This window comes from Scardinius erythrophthalmus (assembly GCF_964197995.2).
Source record: "Scardinius erythrophthalmus genome assembly, chromosome: 2".
Classification (NCBI taxonomy): Eukaryota; Metazoa; Chordata; class Actinopteri; order Cypriniformes; family Leuciscidae; genus Scardinius; species Scardinius erythrophthalmus.
Window position 1 is genome coordinate 48,068,856 of NC_138222.1, and position 19,491 is coordinate 48,088,346.

General features: G+C 37.5%; 1 protein-coding gene across 1 annotated transcript in view; it reads right to left on the reverse strand.

Annotated features, from left to right (window-relative positions):
- The window catches only part of poln (polymerase (DNA directed) nu), a gene marked incomplete at both ends in the record, with an annotated part of 40,434 nt that overhangs the window by 20,411 nt on the left and 532 nt on the right, over positions 1 to 19,491 (reverse strand). Inside the window, 13 exons of the mRNA XM_081389905.1 lie at positions 8,183 to 8,248; positions 8,544 to 8,654; positions 9,661 to 9,753; positions 9,943 to 10,026; positions 10,432 to 10,496; positions 11,619 to 11,679; positions 11,786 to 11,854; positions 11,979 to 12,124; positions 14,412 to 14,524; positions 14,746 to 14,909; positions 15,456 to 15,977; positions 18,233 to 18,354; positions 18,686 to 19,491. Of these exons, the coding sequence (XP_081246031.1) occupies positions 8,183 to 8,248; positions 8,544 to 8,654; positions 9,661 to 9,753; positions 9,943 to 10,026; positions 10,432 to 10,496; positions 11,619 to 11,679; positions 11,786 to 11,854; positions 11,979 to 12,124; positions 14,412 to 14,524; positions 14,746 to 14,909; positions 15,456 to 15,977; positions 18,233 to 18,354; positions 18,686 to 19,491 (2,422 nt within the window). The remainder of the gene's footprint in view (positions 1 to 8,182; positions 8,249 to 8,543; positions 8,655 to 9,660; positions 9,754 to 9,942; positions 10,027 to 10,431; positions 10,497 to 11,618; positions 11,680 to 11,785; positions 11,855 to 11,978; positions 12,125 to 14,411; positions 14,525 to 14,745; positions 14,910 to 15,455; positions 15,978 to 18,232; positions 18,355 to 18,685) is intronic.

Consider the following 19,491-nt stretch of genomic DNA (forward strand, 5'->3'; position numbering starts at 1 on the left):
CGCTTCAGTCGGATATACGTCACAATACAGAGGAAAAGACAATCACAATTTCTGTTTCATGACAACTTTAAGGAAGTCCTTTATGTCCTTCAGAATATTTATGTGCATTTATGCGTTTCTGTGTATAAATGGACTGAAATAGTTTGTGGGAAAAATTTGAGGAATTCCATGGAAAGGATTTTAATTTTTTAACCCTATAATGCCAACTGTATCATATGCACAGATTTCTAAGCCCTCTAAATTATCAACATGATCAAAAATTGCTGTACAAAATCTACTACTGTACATACCCTCTGTCATCTGATTGAGAGTTTAGACTTTATCAAGTAAAAGCCTTTTAGAATATTCAATAAAAAAATATTTCAGGCCATGGTTCATGTGTCTTTTTGCTGTGAAATATTTACCGTTTTTATGAAGCAAATATATATTGTTAGTAATATTTCAAGATAAAACACTTACTGGACTGAAGCAACTCAGGTTTACTTGATAATCCATATATAATGTTTTTTTTTCAGAATGTGAGTATTAAGCTTCGTCAGGCTTTTAAGGAACACTATTTTGTACTCTCAATCATCATTATATTGCATTGCTTTGTTTTGCAACCCACAATAAAAACTAAAGAGCTTTGATCATAATACATAATCTTAAGACATTGTTTAGAGATTTGGAGTGACAACTAAAAAGTTATATGCATTATATTCAAGTAGTCTGCTATACATTACAAGATCAAGGTGTTTTTTTTCTGCTCGAGTATTCTTCTATATCATACTATCTGAGCCAAGAAAACCTTCAAATTATCAATCACATCAAATATTATACTTAAAACATGTTCAATAAACGTTTCCATTTAAAAAATATATTTTTCTGACTATGATTTAAATGTCAAGCTTTAAAGCATCAAAATTGGCTAAAAGTAAGCTGAGAGCTACACTCTTGATAGCTGAAAGCATGATCAAATAACGAAAAAGAAAAAAGAATAAACAAATATACAAGATACAATAGATTACGTGCAGAAAATCTTTCAAAATACACTATGTTCGAGTAGGGTCTATCTCTGAGAAAGTATGAGCGAAGGGTTGGCTGATCTGTCAGTTCTGCCTGCTCAGCTTGACGAACAAGCATCACTGGGGGCGTGATACTAATAGTTCTGACAGCAGGGAGCAATCGGCCCAACCCTCAGAGTTGATACACTACACGATACGAGCAACCTGCAGAGCGTGCTGCAATACGCACAGCCTCAGTGGTGCAACAAACCCACCCACTGCTCTTCTCTGTTTCAATATCACCCCCAGCATAGGACTTCCCTTATTTAAACCCTCATCTCTCACACACACAGAGTGCTGGCACTGCAAGAGCGTTGCCAGGGTGACAGAAGGCTGGTCTCCACCCTGCAGGCCTCTCCCCTCCTCAACATATGCTGCACCAGTGTTAACACACACATACAGCGATAGTCAATAAGACAAGGACTCTCGCTCTCTCACGGTATGCAGAGGTGGTAATAGTCTATCGCTCACTGCAAACACATGCATGTACACTCACTGTCTGTCGCATCTGCCTGATTAGACAGATTTTACATCCATCCTCAGATTTTCACTCTCTCTCTCTCTCTCTCTGTCAATCATCACAGTGGTTTTGAATTACAGGGCGACATACTGAGTCCATTTCCAATGTGGGGTTGGGTAACACTGTTGGCATCACCCTGGTTACAAAGACAGATGACAAGGCAAAAAACAAACAAAAAAAACAACAACATGCAGCTTGGGTCAGCTCCTTCTGTTACTGCTGACACACACACACACACACACACACACACACACACACACACACACACACACACACACACACACACACACACACACACACACACACACACACAATCAATATGCATCACTCACACAGACGTCGCCCTTCAGTTCCCTGCAGCAGTTGAGTCAGGGTCTCTTTAATTATGAGAATGGTTGAGGAAGCAGGAGAGAAAGTGTGTGTTTGAGTGTAACTATCAGATGGGGAGGCCTGAATTTATGTATGTTGAGCGTCCATGAAAATTTGTAACTGTCCTGTGAACGTGTTTGCTGAGTGGAAGAAACAGTCTCACACCTCTTCCCTGATGCAATGTTCAGTCAAAACAGTAATTTTCCCAGGGACAGTTGATTGGTTTAAATGCAAAATGTTGCAGTAAGTTTTAAAATGCGTTAACACCTCTCAAATATTAAAATTAGTCCATGTATTATGTATCATTAGCTAACATTTTTAAAGTATTTAGGTTATTTTACAAATATTCTGTACAGTTGGGGCTGTCTTTATTTGATCAAAAATACAGTAAAAACAGTAATATTGGTAAATATTAATAGAACTGAAATGAACTTATCTATTTTAATATATTTACTCCAGGTACCAGTGTCACATGATCCTTTAGAAATCCTTCTAATATGCTGCGATGATTAAGAAACATTATTATCATCAATGATGAAAACGGTTGTGCTGCTTATTATTGTTGTGGATATTATGATACATTTTTTCAGGAATCTTTAATGAATAGTACTTTTGGACTATGTAGATGTGCATACTATCAATTGAATAATTAACTTATTAACCTATTGTTATCAACCCGAGATGAACAAATGCTGTAAAAGTATTTCTCATCAAAAATTAAATTTCATATTTGCTGTTGCATTAACCAAAATTAACATTATCGTACAGTATTTATTATAAAAGCACAAGACAAAGGCTGTCAGTCTCACAGCATCCCAATCCAAAAACATGATGAGCATGCCACATTTCACAGATGCTTTTATCGAAAGTGATTTGAATGAATGAAGAATAAAACGTCAGCAATTCATCCCAACAAGGCAATAACGAGAAGTTCTGCAATATAAGGCCCCAAAACTGCTCAGAAATGAGCAAAGATGAAAGTTAGAAACAATGACACAAGTGAAAGAATAGAATTTCTACATCTAAGCTATTTCAGCTGCTTGCACTGTAAAGACATCTGCTGAAGAATAGAATAGTTGGAAAGAATATTTCTCAGCTAGCAAGCACAAGGTTCAATGGTTCTATAGCTCAAGGCTGCTGCCATCTGCTGGAGGCTTTGCATCATTGCATCTACCTCATCTTTACCGCAGTACACACCAACGCCCACACAAAACATCATTATTACACACAGGGGTGTTGGATGCTCATTAACTGACACAACAGGGGGTTGAAGCTGAAAGAAAAGCTATGCAGTGAGAGTCTGTGCGTGCACACATTTGCTGTTGGAGGCATGAGGTGGGGTGTTAACAGCTGGCCAGTAATGGCTGGAGAATCTGCTATATTGATTCAGAGGTTAAAGATGATAAATTAATTAATTGAGCAATGTAAGCACAGAATTCACCAACCAGACCTTCACAGAGTATAAAACACTATATCTCACATCCTTTCACAAGGATATAAATTATTTTAGGTTAGGGATTTGTCTGAGTAACACCATTTTATTTCAGTCACATTTCAAGTGAAATTACCCCCTACTGTACTATGTTTCCAAGCAGTTTCCGTGGTAACAAACCCTTCAATCACCCAGACAATGGACGAGATCCATTGCCATCCCACAATGGCACCCTGTCGGCATGACAACGCCGAAACATGCTGCCTCTGCTGTTTCTGATACAGTAGAGGCCTCGAACACACACTCATGCACTGTACAATATACACACACCATAAGCTACTGCAAATATTTTGCAATGGCTTGCTTATAGTGGAAACTAACTCAATAACCTGCTAATAGCCTTGAAACACCATAGACAGGGACTAAATTATCCTCAAAGTCTTACACATGTGAGTCATCATTTTGAGGTCTTCAAAGTGATTTGCCGCAGTCTTTGGCAAATTACTGAAATATAACTATTCCTCCCTGTGGCCCATCTTTAGAAAAACCGCAGCACGACTAATGTGTTGATGCTTTGAGGCACAGATGTTTCTAAAGCCTGTGAGACAACAGACACCACAGTAAGATGTCCCTCACGCTCTCTATCTCTCATTAGCACATGCCGAATGCACTGCCGTTACTCATCTGCTACTGTTTGTGTTGTGTGGCAAAAGCTTAATAAACACAGAAACTGAGCTCCATGCAGAAACGCAATTAACAGTGCCGGTTGTTGTTTTAGAGCTCATCAAACCAGGCACTGTGAAAATAATAACATAGATGTGCATCTCATTGACTCTTAATGGGTTACTTTGGTTTGTAGAGTCTGGTTTGCTGTACGATGTTTTTGTTTCAGCTCGATGCTCAGTGATTGAGCACTTGTTTGAAGTGAATAAACAGTATAAGTGCTTTGTTAGGGCAGTCAGTTAGGCTTTGTTGAGAATCCCTTTTGCACGCTCCCCTGGAAAACAAATGTGGAAAGAATCAAATGCATTGCTGTTCAAGTAAATATTACACACACATGCATAAACACACCTGTGACGTGTGACCCATTTTTCTGATGTTTTTTTCTGTGACTCATCAAATACAGTACATACAGTAGACAGTTGAGGTTGCACATTTCCGAGTGTGAAGATCACTATACAGGGGACCTTAAAGTCTGTCAAAACCAAGTGGGTGGATTTTTCAGCTTAAGTTTTTAAAGCTAAAAAAATTATTATGCAACTTAGCAGCTGCTTCATATGCAATTGGTATTTGGTCTTACACCTACACAAATGAAAAGATTAATTAGTTGGGGAAGGAAAAAGATGTATATATGTATAATCATTTACCAACTGGAGATGTTTGAGTACTAAATAAATATGTAATGTTAATTAGTAGTTCATTGATCTTTAGCTATATCAAAGTCCAGTAACAATTAACAGGACCTAACTGTACAAACACATTAACACAAGGTCAGTGGATCGCCGGAATAATAATAATAATAATAATAATGATAAAAAGGAAAAATTAAGATTAGACCCACGTACATTGTCATTATAGTTAATATAGCTAAAATTCTGTAACAATATTTTTTTCTATTCCACGCATGTGATGCACCAACATGTATCTGTCCTTACTTTCATTTAATTAAACATTTATTTATTATTTTATTCCAGAGATTATCAACCCTGCTCCTGGGGACCTACAGTCCAGCATAGTTTATTTCTAACCCTTATCAAACATTCCTAAAGCAGCTAATCAAGATAATACACAGGCAGGTATGCTGAAGCAGATTGGAAATAAACTTTGCAGGAACTTTGCTGGGTTCCCAGGAGCAGTATTGAAGACCTCTGTTTAATTCTGTATTGTGACATACATCAGAGTATAACAGATTATCAAAAATGTGAACATTTAAGGTGAAAATGTTGTCATTTCACCGGAAGATCAAGTTATATTTTGATTTGATAATTACAAGTTAAAAAAAAAACAAAAGAAAGAAAAAGAAAACATCCATGGATGAATCATTTACAATAAGATCAATAACATGCATTTAGAAAATAGATAGGGTGAATTTTTAACAGAGAGATACTGTATATTACAAACTCTCTATCTCCATCATTTAAAGGCCATGGACTCAGTGGTTTGGTTTTCCATGAATTAATGTAGACATGACGTTCATCAAACTTGATGCCAAGTGTTGATGTAGGCCTAATGCTGGCAGGGCACTTCAGAAAGATCTCCCTGATGCATAATGCAGTCAGTGAAGAGAGATGACAGTACTGTGCTGAGTACAAGAATATTCTCAAGGCGTGTGTGTGTGTGTGTGTGTGTGAGAGAGAGAGAGAGAGAGAGAGAGAGAGAGAGAGAGAGAGAGAGAGAGAGTGCGTGTGTGTGTGTGTGTGTGTGTGTGTGGGGGGGGGGGGCATGGAACACATATTACACATCCCTGTGATGCTTTGGTGTAGCCAACTTCAAATGACTAGAGGAAAACCATGCATCACTTACATTAGAAGTTAGAAAGTTACACACAAACATTAGAAAAAATGCACAACCTTATTGATTGGACATGACTTTGTCAATCCCTAACAGTCCAAGTTTCAATGGCTATTCTATTTCAATACATTTTAAAATGCAATGTATTCCAGTGATGGCAAAGCAGCAGTCATTCAGCAGTCATTACTCCAGTCTTTAGCATCACATGGTCGGTCAAATTTTTTATTCTTATTCATTATTATTCTTATATTACGTTGAAAACAGTTGTGCTGCATAATATTTTTGTGGAAGCCATGATTATTTTTTTTCTTCTTTGATGAATAGAAAAGTTCAAAAGAACAGCATTTATGTGAAATTGAAAAACATACAAAGCTTTACTAAAATGTAACATTTGAAGCTCTCAGAAAATACACAGACATGGACTCAAAAATCAGCATTGAAAAAATTTGATTCTAATCCTTAAATCCAGATTGCATGAAAAGTATGAAAGGCAAAAGTGTCTCAAAAAGGGTATTCAGGGTGGTGGACATCATCAGCATCATACTGTATGAACTGGTACTTTCTTAGGATGCTCTCAATCTTCCCTAGACTGCAATTTATGGCTGATGTTTTTTCTCAAGTCGTCCTAACAGCTAATGAAGCTAGTCCATTTATATGCTAGCTCATCAACAGAAATTAAATGCACAGGTTACAGTATAATACTCAGATGAACAAACCTCCAGAGGTGACTTGACTGAATTCAGTGTGAAGGAGACACAGATCATTTATAAACATACGTGACAAGCGTATGGTGTGAGGGATTTCTTGAAGTCAAAAATAATGACAAGTTCAATTATTCTAAAGAAAGAATGAATGGCTTGATTGATGGATTAAAAATGTGCCTAGAGGAAGCAGATATTGTTAGAGGACAATGTTCTCTCTGCGTGTGTAGTGTTGCAACAGTGTAAATTCCACATCAAGTGTACGCTGGACCCTGAGACAAATCTAGAGATAGCTATCGAACTGTCACAACAGAGAAAGAGAGGAGAGAGAGACAGAATAGTACAATATAATAGGGCAGCAAAGGGTTGTGTCAGATCTTATTTTAGCCGCGTTTCCACTGTCGGGCTAGGGCCGGGCCAGGGCTTTAAACGGGCCGTGCCGGGCTAATAGCCTCGGGCATGCGTTTCCACTGTCGGGCCAGAAGCTCCACAGCGCTTCACTAAAACACGCCCGTAACACGCCTCTCTGGGACAACGTCACACTAACCCATCATTTCACCAACAAATGGAAGTTTTATCAGAAAACTAATCAGAAATCACTGGAAACAGCGCTGAAAACAAACACGATAAAAGCGGCCGTTTGCTGGCTTTTTTTGTTTGTTTGTTTGTTTAGCAGTTAACAGTTACTTGAATATTTAAAACCCAAGCATCGATGTTTTACCACAGGTTTACAATAAAAAAGTGATACATTGATCATAATGAATTAATTTATGTAAATAAATTATGTAGGTCTATTTCACAAAAGAAAGACGACACACTTACTTTTTCAGTCGCGTCTGTTTCTTTATCTGGTAACTTAGTTAGGCTACAGGACATATTTACATCACATTTAGAAAAAATTATAATTTCTACAAATATATGCCATACGACCTGAGGAGCTTTAGCACTCTCTCGACTCCCATACAGATATTTTCAGTCAGAGAAACAGAGGAAGCTCCCGAAAAAAAAAGTTACTTCATTTTTTGATAGTCCGGTTTAAAGAGACGAGACGTAGGCTACTGACAGATCAAATAAAAACATGATAGCCTTTATGATTGGTCTGATTTCTTCAAGCGTTCACTGTTTTTTTACTATGCGTATCTTCAAGCGTTTACTATGTTTACTATGGTAACGGCTAGCGCGCATAGTCTTTTGCATCCCAAACAGAAGGCATTCAAACATGAACGCGATTTAAATTATTTTATTTTTAAGTCTTTAATGCTGACAGAATCATCCGGCGCTGCCGTCTCCCAACGGTAAACTCCTCCTCTGTTGGTAACCACTCCTCTAGCCCGAGCTGGCCCGCTTTGGCCCAAGGTATTCGACGGGCCAGAAATCCTGGCTGTTGGCCCAGAGTAAGCCCCGATCAAGCCCCGGAAGTGACAGTGGAAACGCGACTGGCCCTGGCACGCACTAGCACGGCCCGGCCCTGGCCCGACAGTGGAAACGCGGCTATTGTTACCCAGGCCCAGGAATATTTTTAATAATTAATAGGAAAGTGAAGGAGAGAAAAAGGGAGGATGCTCAATAGTATAGAGAGTTAAAAGGATAAAAGAGAAGCACTCACAGGATGTTTGGCAGACAATCTGCCACTCACTGTACTGGTCTGATTCCATGTGGAAGAAATGAATGTCTGAGAAGCAGAGAAATAAAATAATTTGAAATTGAAAGAAAAACGAATTGTTTTGTAAACAATGACAATCTATTAGCTGTGTCAGGTCAAGTCATTTATTTATAGAGAACATATAAATACTATACAGATAGAAACATGGAAAACATTGGATAAAATAAAATAAAAGAAAATATTAAATATTAAATTAATAATAAACATTTATACTGTCGGTTGGACATAAGAAAAACAACAGCACACTGTTTTAAAATCAAATCTGATATGGTTTGATTTCTAGTCTACATGTGAAATGTCTCACCTTCCTCGTACAAGACAAAATGCCATCCACAAATGCAGTCTTGATTTTGTGAATCTGCCTGTATTCCAGTATGATTTTGGGCAGTGGATGCAGCTTCTGTAGTTGTAATAACTATAATAGAGTGCAGAAAAAAACATTAAAAAAGGGGCAATTATGCTAAATTATACAAAATAGATAAGACTCCTCTTTTAATTTTAGCCAAAGAATCAGACATCGTGTGCATTGGCAGAGACCTGAGGAGACCTAGAGGAAAAAAAACATCTAAAACGTTAGAAGAAAAAATCTTCTGTAGCCTATGAGCCATTTGACTTATGCTACGCATCTAAAATTTAATTTAATTTAATCTAAAATGTAATCCGAGAATTTTATATGTGCTGTTAATCATTAAAACCTGCAAACTAATAGCCAGATTTACTAACAGCTTGCGCCAGCACAAACCCTCTATTGCCGTTAAAAAACTACTGTCAGGATTTACTAAAGACACGCAGTGAAAAGTTTGCGCTGAAAAGGCGTGGACAGAGTTGTTTTTGTGGCTGACCTTATTGCATATGCATTTGTAGGAGTTTCCATTTCAGACGCAACATTTTTGGGAGGAGAGCATTTAAATTAATCATGCAAGGTGATTTACTAAGGTTTCCGCTCGCCAATTTACTTATGTTTGCGCCATTATTTACCGCCCAAAAAGCGTCTTAAACCAGACGCTAACTGGTAGATTGCGTTGGTCATTGTGGAAATGATCTGGATGCATCTGTATTCTTTAATTTGCGCGTAGTCAGTAGATCACGCACATAACTTTGTTCGCTTTCCCATTGGCACCTTTTTGGAATTGCGCTCTCACACTAATTTGCCCTGTTTAGCCGGGGACACACTTAACGAGTGTAAGGCCGATTATGAATGTAATTTGATGCTTACGACTCGTCATTGGAAACAGTCTTTAAGTGTGTTCAGTTCAGTCTTAGAATGTTTCAGCTAGTCATTAAGTGTGTCCCCAGCATTTAGTAAATCTGGACCTAAGCATTAAAATTGGTGCAGAAAATAATTAAATATAAACAATAACATCTATGAGACCATGACTCATGTTTATGTGCATTTATAAGGACATTAAATGTGTGCTCACAGCTATTTCTGATGTTGACTGCTGTTGTTTGATTGTTTTGGGAAGCTTCTTATTCTCACAAAGTTCATGTAAACGCAGCTTCTCGAAGAGGATCTGAAAGGAGGAGAGGTTTGTTTACACATTTATACTATACACTCATCTACTGTATCAACAGACCAAAGACAGAACAAGATGAACTGACCGGGCTCAAGACCTTATTTCAAAACCTAGTGACCTACTTAACAGATATTTTGGGACACATAGACATATTCAAGTTTAGCAAAGCCATTCAAAAACACTGACCAGTCTGAGCTGAGCACTGCTGGACACCAAGAACTTTTGACCTGCAGCATGGTGGGCCTCCTGCTCTAACTGCTTCAGCTTAGACTGAGAGAGAGCACAAAAGACCCTAATTAGAAGTGAGAAGCTTTACATTCTGACACTTTCAAAAACAGAAGATAAAGTAAAACCCCTAACAAAGAATAACTCAGTAGTGTTTTATTCATCCCTTTTTTTCTTCTGAGAAAACTGGGGAAGGATGAGAGAGGAATGAAGAAGAATGATAGAATAGGAATTGTAAAAAGTGTAGAAGTGTATGAAATTAATATAGACAAAGCACTAGAGAAAACAATATATGTGAGAAGTTAATTGATAATTTTCTTTTTGAGCAGTGAGACATCTACTCATTAATATTAACTACATATAACAGACCTTCCATTGCCCCTCAGGGCAGATAGGCCTGAGAAAATCAGTTTACAGTTGTTTCAAAGAATCACATACACAAACTCTTACCCCCAACATCTCTGAAGTCTTTTTCAAGGCCTCCTTGTCCACATGCATTTTATAGCTCTCCATTGCTGAGAGGGAGCAAGAATAGTGTTAAAGCAGCACCTTAAAATGATGGGCTCCATTGTAAATGCAAAATACCCACTGTGGTGAAAATCAAGTTTTTCTTTTCTTATCCATGTGCAAATTCATTGTCTCAAAAACTGCGTTTGAAACCAGTGTTGTGCCGAATTCTGACCCACGCCAAATTATTACCCCCCTAGTATTGGTACTGGTAGGTGTAGGATTAGTTGTGGGGGAGAGGTTCAGGATATCAGGTAGTGACTTCAACGAGGCGAGCAATAATTTGGCAGGCAGTTGAAATTTGGCACAACACCGGTCTTGTTTCCTACCATCACAAATCCCGTCAACATGTGGGGCTTTTCTCCACTGACTTTATATAATGTTCAAAGCATTTCTAAGGATGCTTTTAGAAGGCAGCTGTCTAACTCTGAGATGGCGAACGGGAACATGGTTTGTGTAACATTAACAAAACATTATTAGCTGTTTGATAATATAGTCAAGCCAAAGACTAATCATATCAGTTACCGTTATGTGTCAGATGTTGTAGAGTGATGCATAAAACAAACGCATTACTATTCTGATACATTGACTTGTAGACGACCCTGTGTAATTCACTCTTCCACTTCTGAATCAGTTTCTGGTTCAAACATGTATTGCTGAATTAAACCAGAATTTCCACTTGCCATTATGCAGCGTTTACTACAGTCAAGCTGAGCGAGTGGATCAGGTAGTCCGATCTGGTATGATTGAGTGGAGGCAGAGACTAATTTGCATCTTTATGGTCCCGTAAAATAAATGAAGCAAGGGTGTGGAGTAACATTCAAGCTATTTTAAGGCATGAAGAAATTTTCACAAGTCCCCGTAAATGGAAGTTGCAGGTTTTTACTCACCACAAGACTAGTAATGTGCGCTAACAAAGTAAATAGGATAAATTTAAATTTCATGACGATTTTAAGGGATAAAATTATTGACAACAGGGGGACTTTAAAGCAGCCATATACAGTGATATTCCATAAAAATGGAAACAAACTCATTATATCATAAAATGAATAGATCACAGATATGCAGTATAATGAGATTCTGCAAGTTAAATCATTCACTTTTTATCTCTAGAATCGGTTTGCTCTGACCTGCCAGAACTGGAATCATCTTTTGTTCTACGCCAGAATAGAGCTGCCACAGCCCCTGAGTCTATAGAGAAACAGACAGATAGGGGGCGGAAAATTGTGAGTAAGAGAAAAAAACTGAGAAACAGAGTACAGTTTGCTTTATTTAGAAAAGATTCAGGTTCAATTACCTGAAGCTTGTTATGTAGTTCCACCATTAGCTTGTGTAGAAGAGACAAATTTGAAATCGCTTGAGTCACCTGATGAATCAGTAAGAAGAGGGGCAATGTCACCAGTAAAAGTGTCGTTACCAAGTCAAAATTCAAATACACCTGCTGGGGCCTTTCCTGACCACCATTTATTGAATCAAGTGTATATCCTGACCTTGGCTTGCCCAAGCACAGGTTGCAGTGTGGGCGGAACAGGATGTGTGTAGTGTTTGGAAAGCAGGGTCTGAAAGCAGGTAGCAGAGTTGCCGGGATCTAACAACCACGCAGCAATCTGAGGATCCATGACTTGACACCGCAACACTGCACAGAATCAGAAATCAAAGTCACAACTTACTCAAATATTACCCACAATACCACTGTTCCCAAATTCTTTTAAAACATTATTAGATGTATTAAAAGTCTTTATCTAATGGTAATATCTCAATTTAAACAGTATTTCCAACTTTTGTGAATATACAGTGGGGTTCAAAATTCCATTAATTAGTGAGAGCACTATTGAAAATATTTCAGGACACACCAAGTCGACGTCAAAGAACTAGTGGCGACAAAAGCAGACTGTGTTGTCACTTTGCGTCGGCTGCATCTTGGCCAAAAAGCTGCGCTTGAACACACCAAAAGGACAACTGGCGACTGTCAACTAGCATGTGCGTTCTGCACCTGTGTGTAAGGAAATAACTGTCTATATCAGCAGGTATCAATAGTCGATTTTCGTCATTCAAAAGTGTAAACCGAAACTAGGGCTGCAGATATACAAAGCTGCGCTTGCTTTGCTTGCAATTTTGAATATCAATCATGTTGTTCACTTTCTTCATTCCACTCGGCTTATGTTACTATGAAAATATTCCTGCATTGGAATGCTCAAGTAAGATGACCTAAAATTATAAAACATTATAAAATGTCTGTGCCGTCTTGACTTTACACGCTTTCATCACTTTAGCTTTTATTCTCGTGCACCGACTCATTCACTACGCTGAACAGCAAATCAGAGTTCTCTCTCTCACTGATGGGCCAACGGCGCTTCAACACACAGAATCGGCAATAAAAAAAAGAAAAAGACGTCCGGCTAGAGCCATCGGTGCAGAACAGAGTTAATTTAGTACAACTTTTTGAAACTGTTTGAGTGTGAGCAAAAACATGTTTGTGTGTGTCCCTTTAAATGCAACAGCTGACCCTCATTTGTGAAGCAGTCTGGCGTAAAATGATTTGCTCAAATATATAAAACATTAACTGGTGATAACAGATCATCACTAGTCAAGGCTAAGGCTTCCCCCTACTCTTACGTAAATCTGGAACACCTTGCTTGGAGAGACAGTTTATGATTTATGGGGATTATAAAAAAAGGACTGGGAGGATTTTTACCATTATAGGCTGGTTGTGTACACACATCTCAAAAATTGTGTTCAAACATCTTAAAGCGATTTTGCATAATAGGTCCCCTTTAAAATCATATCAGCATATGATCATTATCATATCAGCATAAAAAGCTACGCTAAAAGTTTCAAAAGCTACTCTAAACAAATTAGAGATTATTCAAAATTCTGCTACCAGAATCCTGACTAGGACCAGGAATAGGAATCACATCACTCCTATTTTCGAGTACTTACACTGGCTCCCTGTCAGGTTTCATGTTGATTTAAAAATTCTCATGCTTACTTATAAGGCTTTGCATGGTCTGGCTCCTCAATATTTGTCAGAACATCTCCGCTCTTTCGAAGCTGGTCTTTTTTTTTTTTTTGTCAAGTAAGTTTTATTGCAAGATAATTTTTTACAATTTTTTACAATCTTACAGATGCCTCTTTACCAATAAAAAAAATAAAAATAAACAATAATAAAATAATAATAATAATAATAATAATAATAATTAATAAAGAAAATAACGAAGCTGGTCTTTTAACTGTCCCGCCAACTTGTTTAAGATCTATGGGTGATAGGGCTTTCTCTTCATTTGCTCCAAAACTATGGAACTCTGCCCTCTGAGATTAGGCAAGCGGAGTGTTTCAAAACGTACTTTTTTAGGGTAGCTTTTATTTGATTACTTTAACTATATCTTTTTTCTATACAATTTACTTATGAAACTTTTTTGATAACATTTTATATTTGTGTTGTATATTTTGAATGTACTTCTCTTTTATGAATGCTTTTCTTTTATATTGTTGTATTTCTCTTATTTTTTCTTATTTTTGTGAAGCACTTAGAGATTTAACTTTTAAAGGCTCTATAGAAAATAAAGATTATTGTTATTATTATTATAAAAGTATGAATTTCAGAATTTTCTAGTATCTGGAATGTATGCCTGTTGCCTTAATGACAGCAGCACTCAAGCTGACACAGAATGATTTTAAGAGCATCTTGTGTGTTTCAAGAAAATCTAACCTTCTAAAAAGGTTATGTTAGAATATAATACAGAATTATAGAACATAATAGAACAATATTTAAAATTTTCACTAAACTTTTTGATGTCTTAAGTACCCACTGTTTACTTCTAGTTTTTTATTTATTGATTAAAATTTTGTCTCAGAATTTGAATCCTACTCTAAATAACATCGTAACTGTTTAGTCAGAGATAAAGGACCTTCATATGTGTCACCTTGTTTCCAGCTCAGGTCTCTGCTAAAGTGTCTCAATGCTGTGCGAAGCAGGTCTTTAGCTTTAAAGCACACAAACAGCTTTGAGCCACACATCATTCGCAGCAGCAGCTCTCTATGGACACAAACAAATAAAGAGAAACACACACTGAACACCACCTACCATTCTACAGCATCTCTATATATCATATCCACATGTGCTCCCCTACACAGTGACCACATTACACATGTAACAGTATACAGAAATCTCTGACAGAAAAAAGCAGGGATAGTAAGGAGATTAGACTAACACTCTCTGTCTTTTTCTCATTTCCTCTCCAAAAAATACAAGCACACCTGGTGAAGGCATCCTGCTTTTGTATAAAGTCTTGTTGGGCCCAGGCTGGTGTCTGCTCTAGTCTGAGGTATAGCACCCTCTCTGGTGGCCTGTCCTGTAGTCCCTCTGAGTCCAAATCAGTCTTCAGCAAAACCAGCAGGCCACACACTGCAGGGCACAGCCTCTTTAGAAGAGACATTGAAAACACCAAGCCATTAATGCTCACATACATTACCACTCGTACAAATTTGAAAGAATTTCAATGTGCCTTGTATGAGTCGATTTTTTTTTATGAGTTCTGAAACTAAGGCTGCATGTTTTTGACAAATACATTGATTGAAAAGTAATATTTTTAAATATTATTACAATTTAAAATGACTGATATTATAATTTATTTCTGTGATGGCAAAGCTGAATTTTCAGCAGCCATTACTCCTGAATTGGTGCTGAAGAAATATTTCTTATTATAAATGTTGAAAACAGTTGTAATGCTTAATATTTCCATGGAAATGGTGATACATATTTTTAAAGATTAAAAAAAAAAAAGATTTGAAATTAGTAATGTTTTGCAACATTATAAATGTGTTTACTGTAACTTTTGATCAATTTAATACATCCTTGCTGAAATTAAGCATTCATTTCTTTTTAAAAATGACTAAAGCCCACAATCAATGCTTTCCTTCTCCAAACTTATTTAGATGAATATCATCGAATAAATCTGTAAACACACCTGTTCTGGGTCCAGTTGTATGGTGCCATCTTGGTATACCATGGTGACAACTAATTCTTTCGCTTTTCCAACCTCCTCTAACATACATTCTCTATCCTCTTGTGAGAGACGGCCTGTGTCACACACCCTGGGATCAGAAATCAAACTAAAAGCCCCTCTAGACGTTGCTGTGATTCCATCTTCTTTTATATCTGTTTCTGAAGACATTTGATAGCTTATTTTGGATCCTGACAGACTTGGATCGGAGGGCTTGGGGAGTTTGAAGTTATTCGGTTTATTGCATCCTTGCCTCTTAGATTCTTTCTGGGGTCTGAGGGGACGTCTCTGCCTCTTGACACCAGACTGTGGAGCTTTTGGTTTTAAGGGCTGCACTGAGCCCTTTACTTTTGCATGGCAGAATGTTGGGTTTCTAAGTGTCTTATCACACAACTCCTGGGATGAAGTGATCTTAGGAGCTTCCTGTAAGGGTCCAGGGGTTTCCCATTTTCTAATATGCTTTGGAAAAGATTTTCCCTCACCAGCCTGTATGTCAAGAAAACAAATGCAGGCAGAGGAGGACATTTGAGTTCACACTCTCTTATTCACATGTGAAGAGAATATGTAACAAAAGCAATGCAAATAAAGTCAATTTCATAACACCAAAAAGCTTAAATCTGCAGCAGACAGCCATCCACACGCAACCCTCTATTTCAGAGTGTGGATGTCAGTGCCAGACAAATCAGCTTAAAAAAATCTTCAAAAAGAGAATATGCACACACAGTTCCCAGGCTGTCACTAGTAAAGCTCTCTAAAGCAGTTTTCAGGCTGATTCCCCCACACTTGTATCACTGCAAGGACAAGTCTTTGTTTGGCACTTCTCAACCTCTAAACGACCCCTGTGATTCTTTATGTAACAGACATCTGCAGTAAGATATTTCCATTATTCATTAGTAGGCTGTTTCACCTTGAAAGAAGTTTAAAAAAAGCTACAAGCACTCAGGATCAAAACATTCTTGCACACTTGATAATTGATCCGCAGATAATAGGGGCTTTTTAATGTTTATCCTTTATAGAACATATCTCTGTCTAGATAAGTCTGTGAGCAGGTGAAAGAATGCTGTCCTTTGGATTGTAATACAACATTGTATGTGCGTGTATGCTAGTTTATTGTCAGTTCATCACTCTGATGCTTTGTACTTTATAACCAGTGATGAGAATAACTGCGTTATAAATAAACGGCGTTACTAACAGCGTTCTTTTTTTCCAGTAAACTAATTACTGTTTCCTCCGTTACTGACGATAAAATGTGGCGTTACTATAATTGAGCTCACTGAAGTGGTTTTCATCCGAGTAGGCTCTCTCTCAGCCATTGGACCTGCAAAGTTTTTTCTCTGGTGAGTGTGTGTGTGTGTGTGTGTGTGTGTGTGTGTGTGTGTGTGTGTGTGTGTGTGTGTGTGTGTGTGTTATGAGGCGCCGGACTGGATAAAAGCGAGGCGAAAGCTGCGAACACGCTCAACAGAGCGCGAGAGACCGAATGTGTCAGAGCATAATATAGTTTGTTTATAAATAAATTACACATTTCATCATTAGAATAATCTCTGTAGCATATTGGTATAATTTGCAACGTTTTAATTAGTTTACATGGAAATAAAATAAGACTCCAAAATAACCTGCCGGGAACGTTCAAAGAAAACATCTTTGTTTGACTGGTTGTGAACACGTGCAGCAAACACGACTATAATTTGGCTTAAATAACCTCTGATGATGACGTTCTCTGTAGGTTATAAAAATAAAACCCCAAAATATTATATTTTATTATTATTATTTATGTTGGTACATTGTTCAGTATTACATTGAGAGCACTTTTTGTTAAACTGTTTACTTTTGTGAGGAAGAAAATCCTTCAAGTAGGCTATGTATGTTTACCAGTTGTAAAGGTGTGTGTTTTATCATTTTAAATATGTATATTTTTATTACTATTTATTTATTTTTGGTACATTATTTATTTTTAGACTTATTTGTTGGCCAGTTGTGGTCTGTGCAATAAATATTAAAAGTTCTAAACCATCTATTGTGTTTTGTTGTTCCACTATAGTAATTATAATATTTTAATATTTAAGATAATAGGTGTCTCTCATATTGTCCCACAGCAACATTAAAATAGTGTAGATTAGTATACATTGTTTTATAATAATAACTTATTCTATTTAGTGTCCATTTCATTCATTTAACATATTTAATATTGGGGGTATCCAAGTTATTTCACATATTTAAACTTTTTTTTTTTTTTTTTTTTTTTAAGTAACGCAATAGTTACTTTCCCTGGTAATTAATTACTTTTGTAATGATGTAAATCAGTTACTAACTCAGTTTTTGTGAGAAGTAACTAGTAACTATAACTAATTACTTTTTTAAAGTAACTTACCCAACACTGTTTATAACTCCAGTGAAGTTTTCGTTTTTTCTGCTCTGTACAAAGGAAACTTACAATATTGATGCTTTATCTTCATTCCCTCATTGCAGCACTGCTAATGGGCCACTCTGAGCCTTCTGAGTAGAGAGAGATCCTCATGCTCAAACATTTACATGTTAACTGATCCCTAAAAGAGCACTTTTTACCTGTGCTGCATTTTCTTATCACTTTAGAGTCTCACACAGAATACACCTCGTAGATGAAAAGTTCTTTGCAGCTTAGAAAGGTCAGGACAAAAAAAATATGAACTGATATTGTGTGTGTGTGTGTGTGTGTGGGGGGGGGGGGTCTCTTCTCTCTACTCTGGAGTGAGTATGTGCATTACCTGAGAGTGGGGCTGGATGCTCTGCTGCACACCACCACTGGTGGGGTGTACTGTGGACTCCATCTTTCCAGTTCTCTCTTCAACAGGCATCAGGATTGTATTCTCATCTGGCTTGGGAGAACCTGCATGTACGATAAAAAGAAGCTAATTTCTGTCCAGTGGGTAGTGTCTGTTTGTTGTATCATTAGCTTGTATTTATGGAAGGTTGATGTCCTGCAATGAGCTATACACCATCTAAAACAATTTTAACCATCAATCCACAAATTATTTATAATTATCTTGATAACACTCTGAAATCGGTTTGATCAAGAACTGGTTCACAATTTGTTTGCAAATGAAGATATTTTCAGCCTAGTTAAAACAGGAACACTGGGAGAATATACAATACAAAGAATAAGTATTTTTTTAATATGAATTTGTATTGTCTAGAAGTCCATCAAGCGCTGTACTTACTAGTTCTGCTCTTGGTAATCTCTCTTCTTTCTGAGTCGCTGTCTTCTTTCTCCCTCAATGAGTCCAGTATTTCACCTGGCCTAACAGGTGCGTCTTGCTCACATTCAAAGACAGAGATGCTCCCACATCTTTTAGCATATGCACAACTTTCCACTGGAGCTGACAATTCAGAGTTTCGATTATCTTGCTGGCAATGGCTGATCTCCAGATCCTGAAACTTATATATTGGTTTCTCTGCATTAGATATAAAACTATTATGCTGCACTTGTATGAACACAGCTTTGTCAGCTCTGGCCTCTTTTGAGATTTCCTCACAAACAGAATCACAGTTATCTTTCTCTGTCAACCCTGACCGACAGCTCCAAAATTGGTCTATCTGTCCATTCTTACTCTGCTTGTTCACATTATCAATCCTTTGGCACTCTTCTTCGGATGCTGGATGACAGTTGTTAGTAGGCAATGTAAGCTGGCTAAAGCTGATCTTCTTCAATGGGGTAGCCTCATGTTGATTACAACCTACTGGGCCGTTTTCAGTGGGGCTTGCTGGTTGAATCCACGGCCTTTTACCCAAGGTCAGTTTTTGGATCTCTGCTTCTGTCATAATGTCTGGTCTAGCCTGAGGGCTCCCCATGCTATTAATTCGGAACAAGCATAAACTGTTTTCTCCCTGTGCTACCGGTATATGAGGCTGGGTGTTGGGCTTTACAATATCACCAGCATTGTAGAGTGCAAACCTCTCATTACTGGTCTCATCCCTTAGCATGAAGCGGTTTGAATCTTCTGCCAGATTGTTTAAGTCCAAGTCT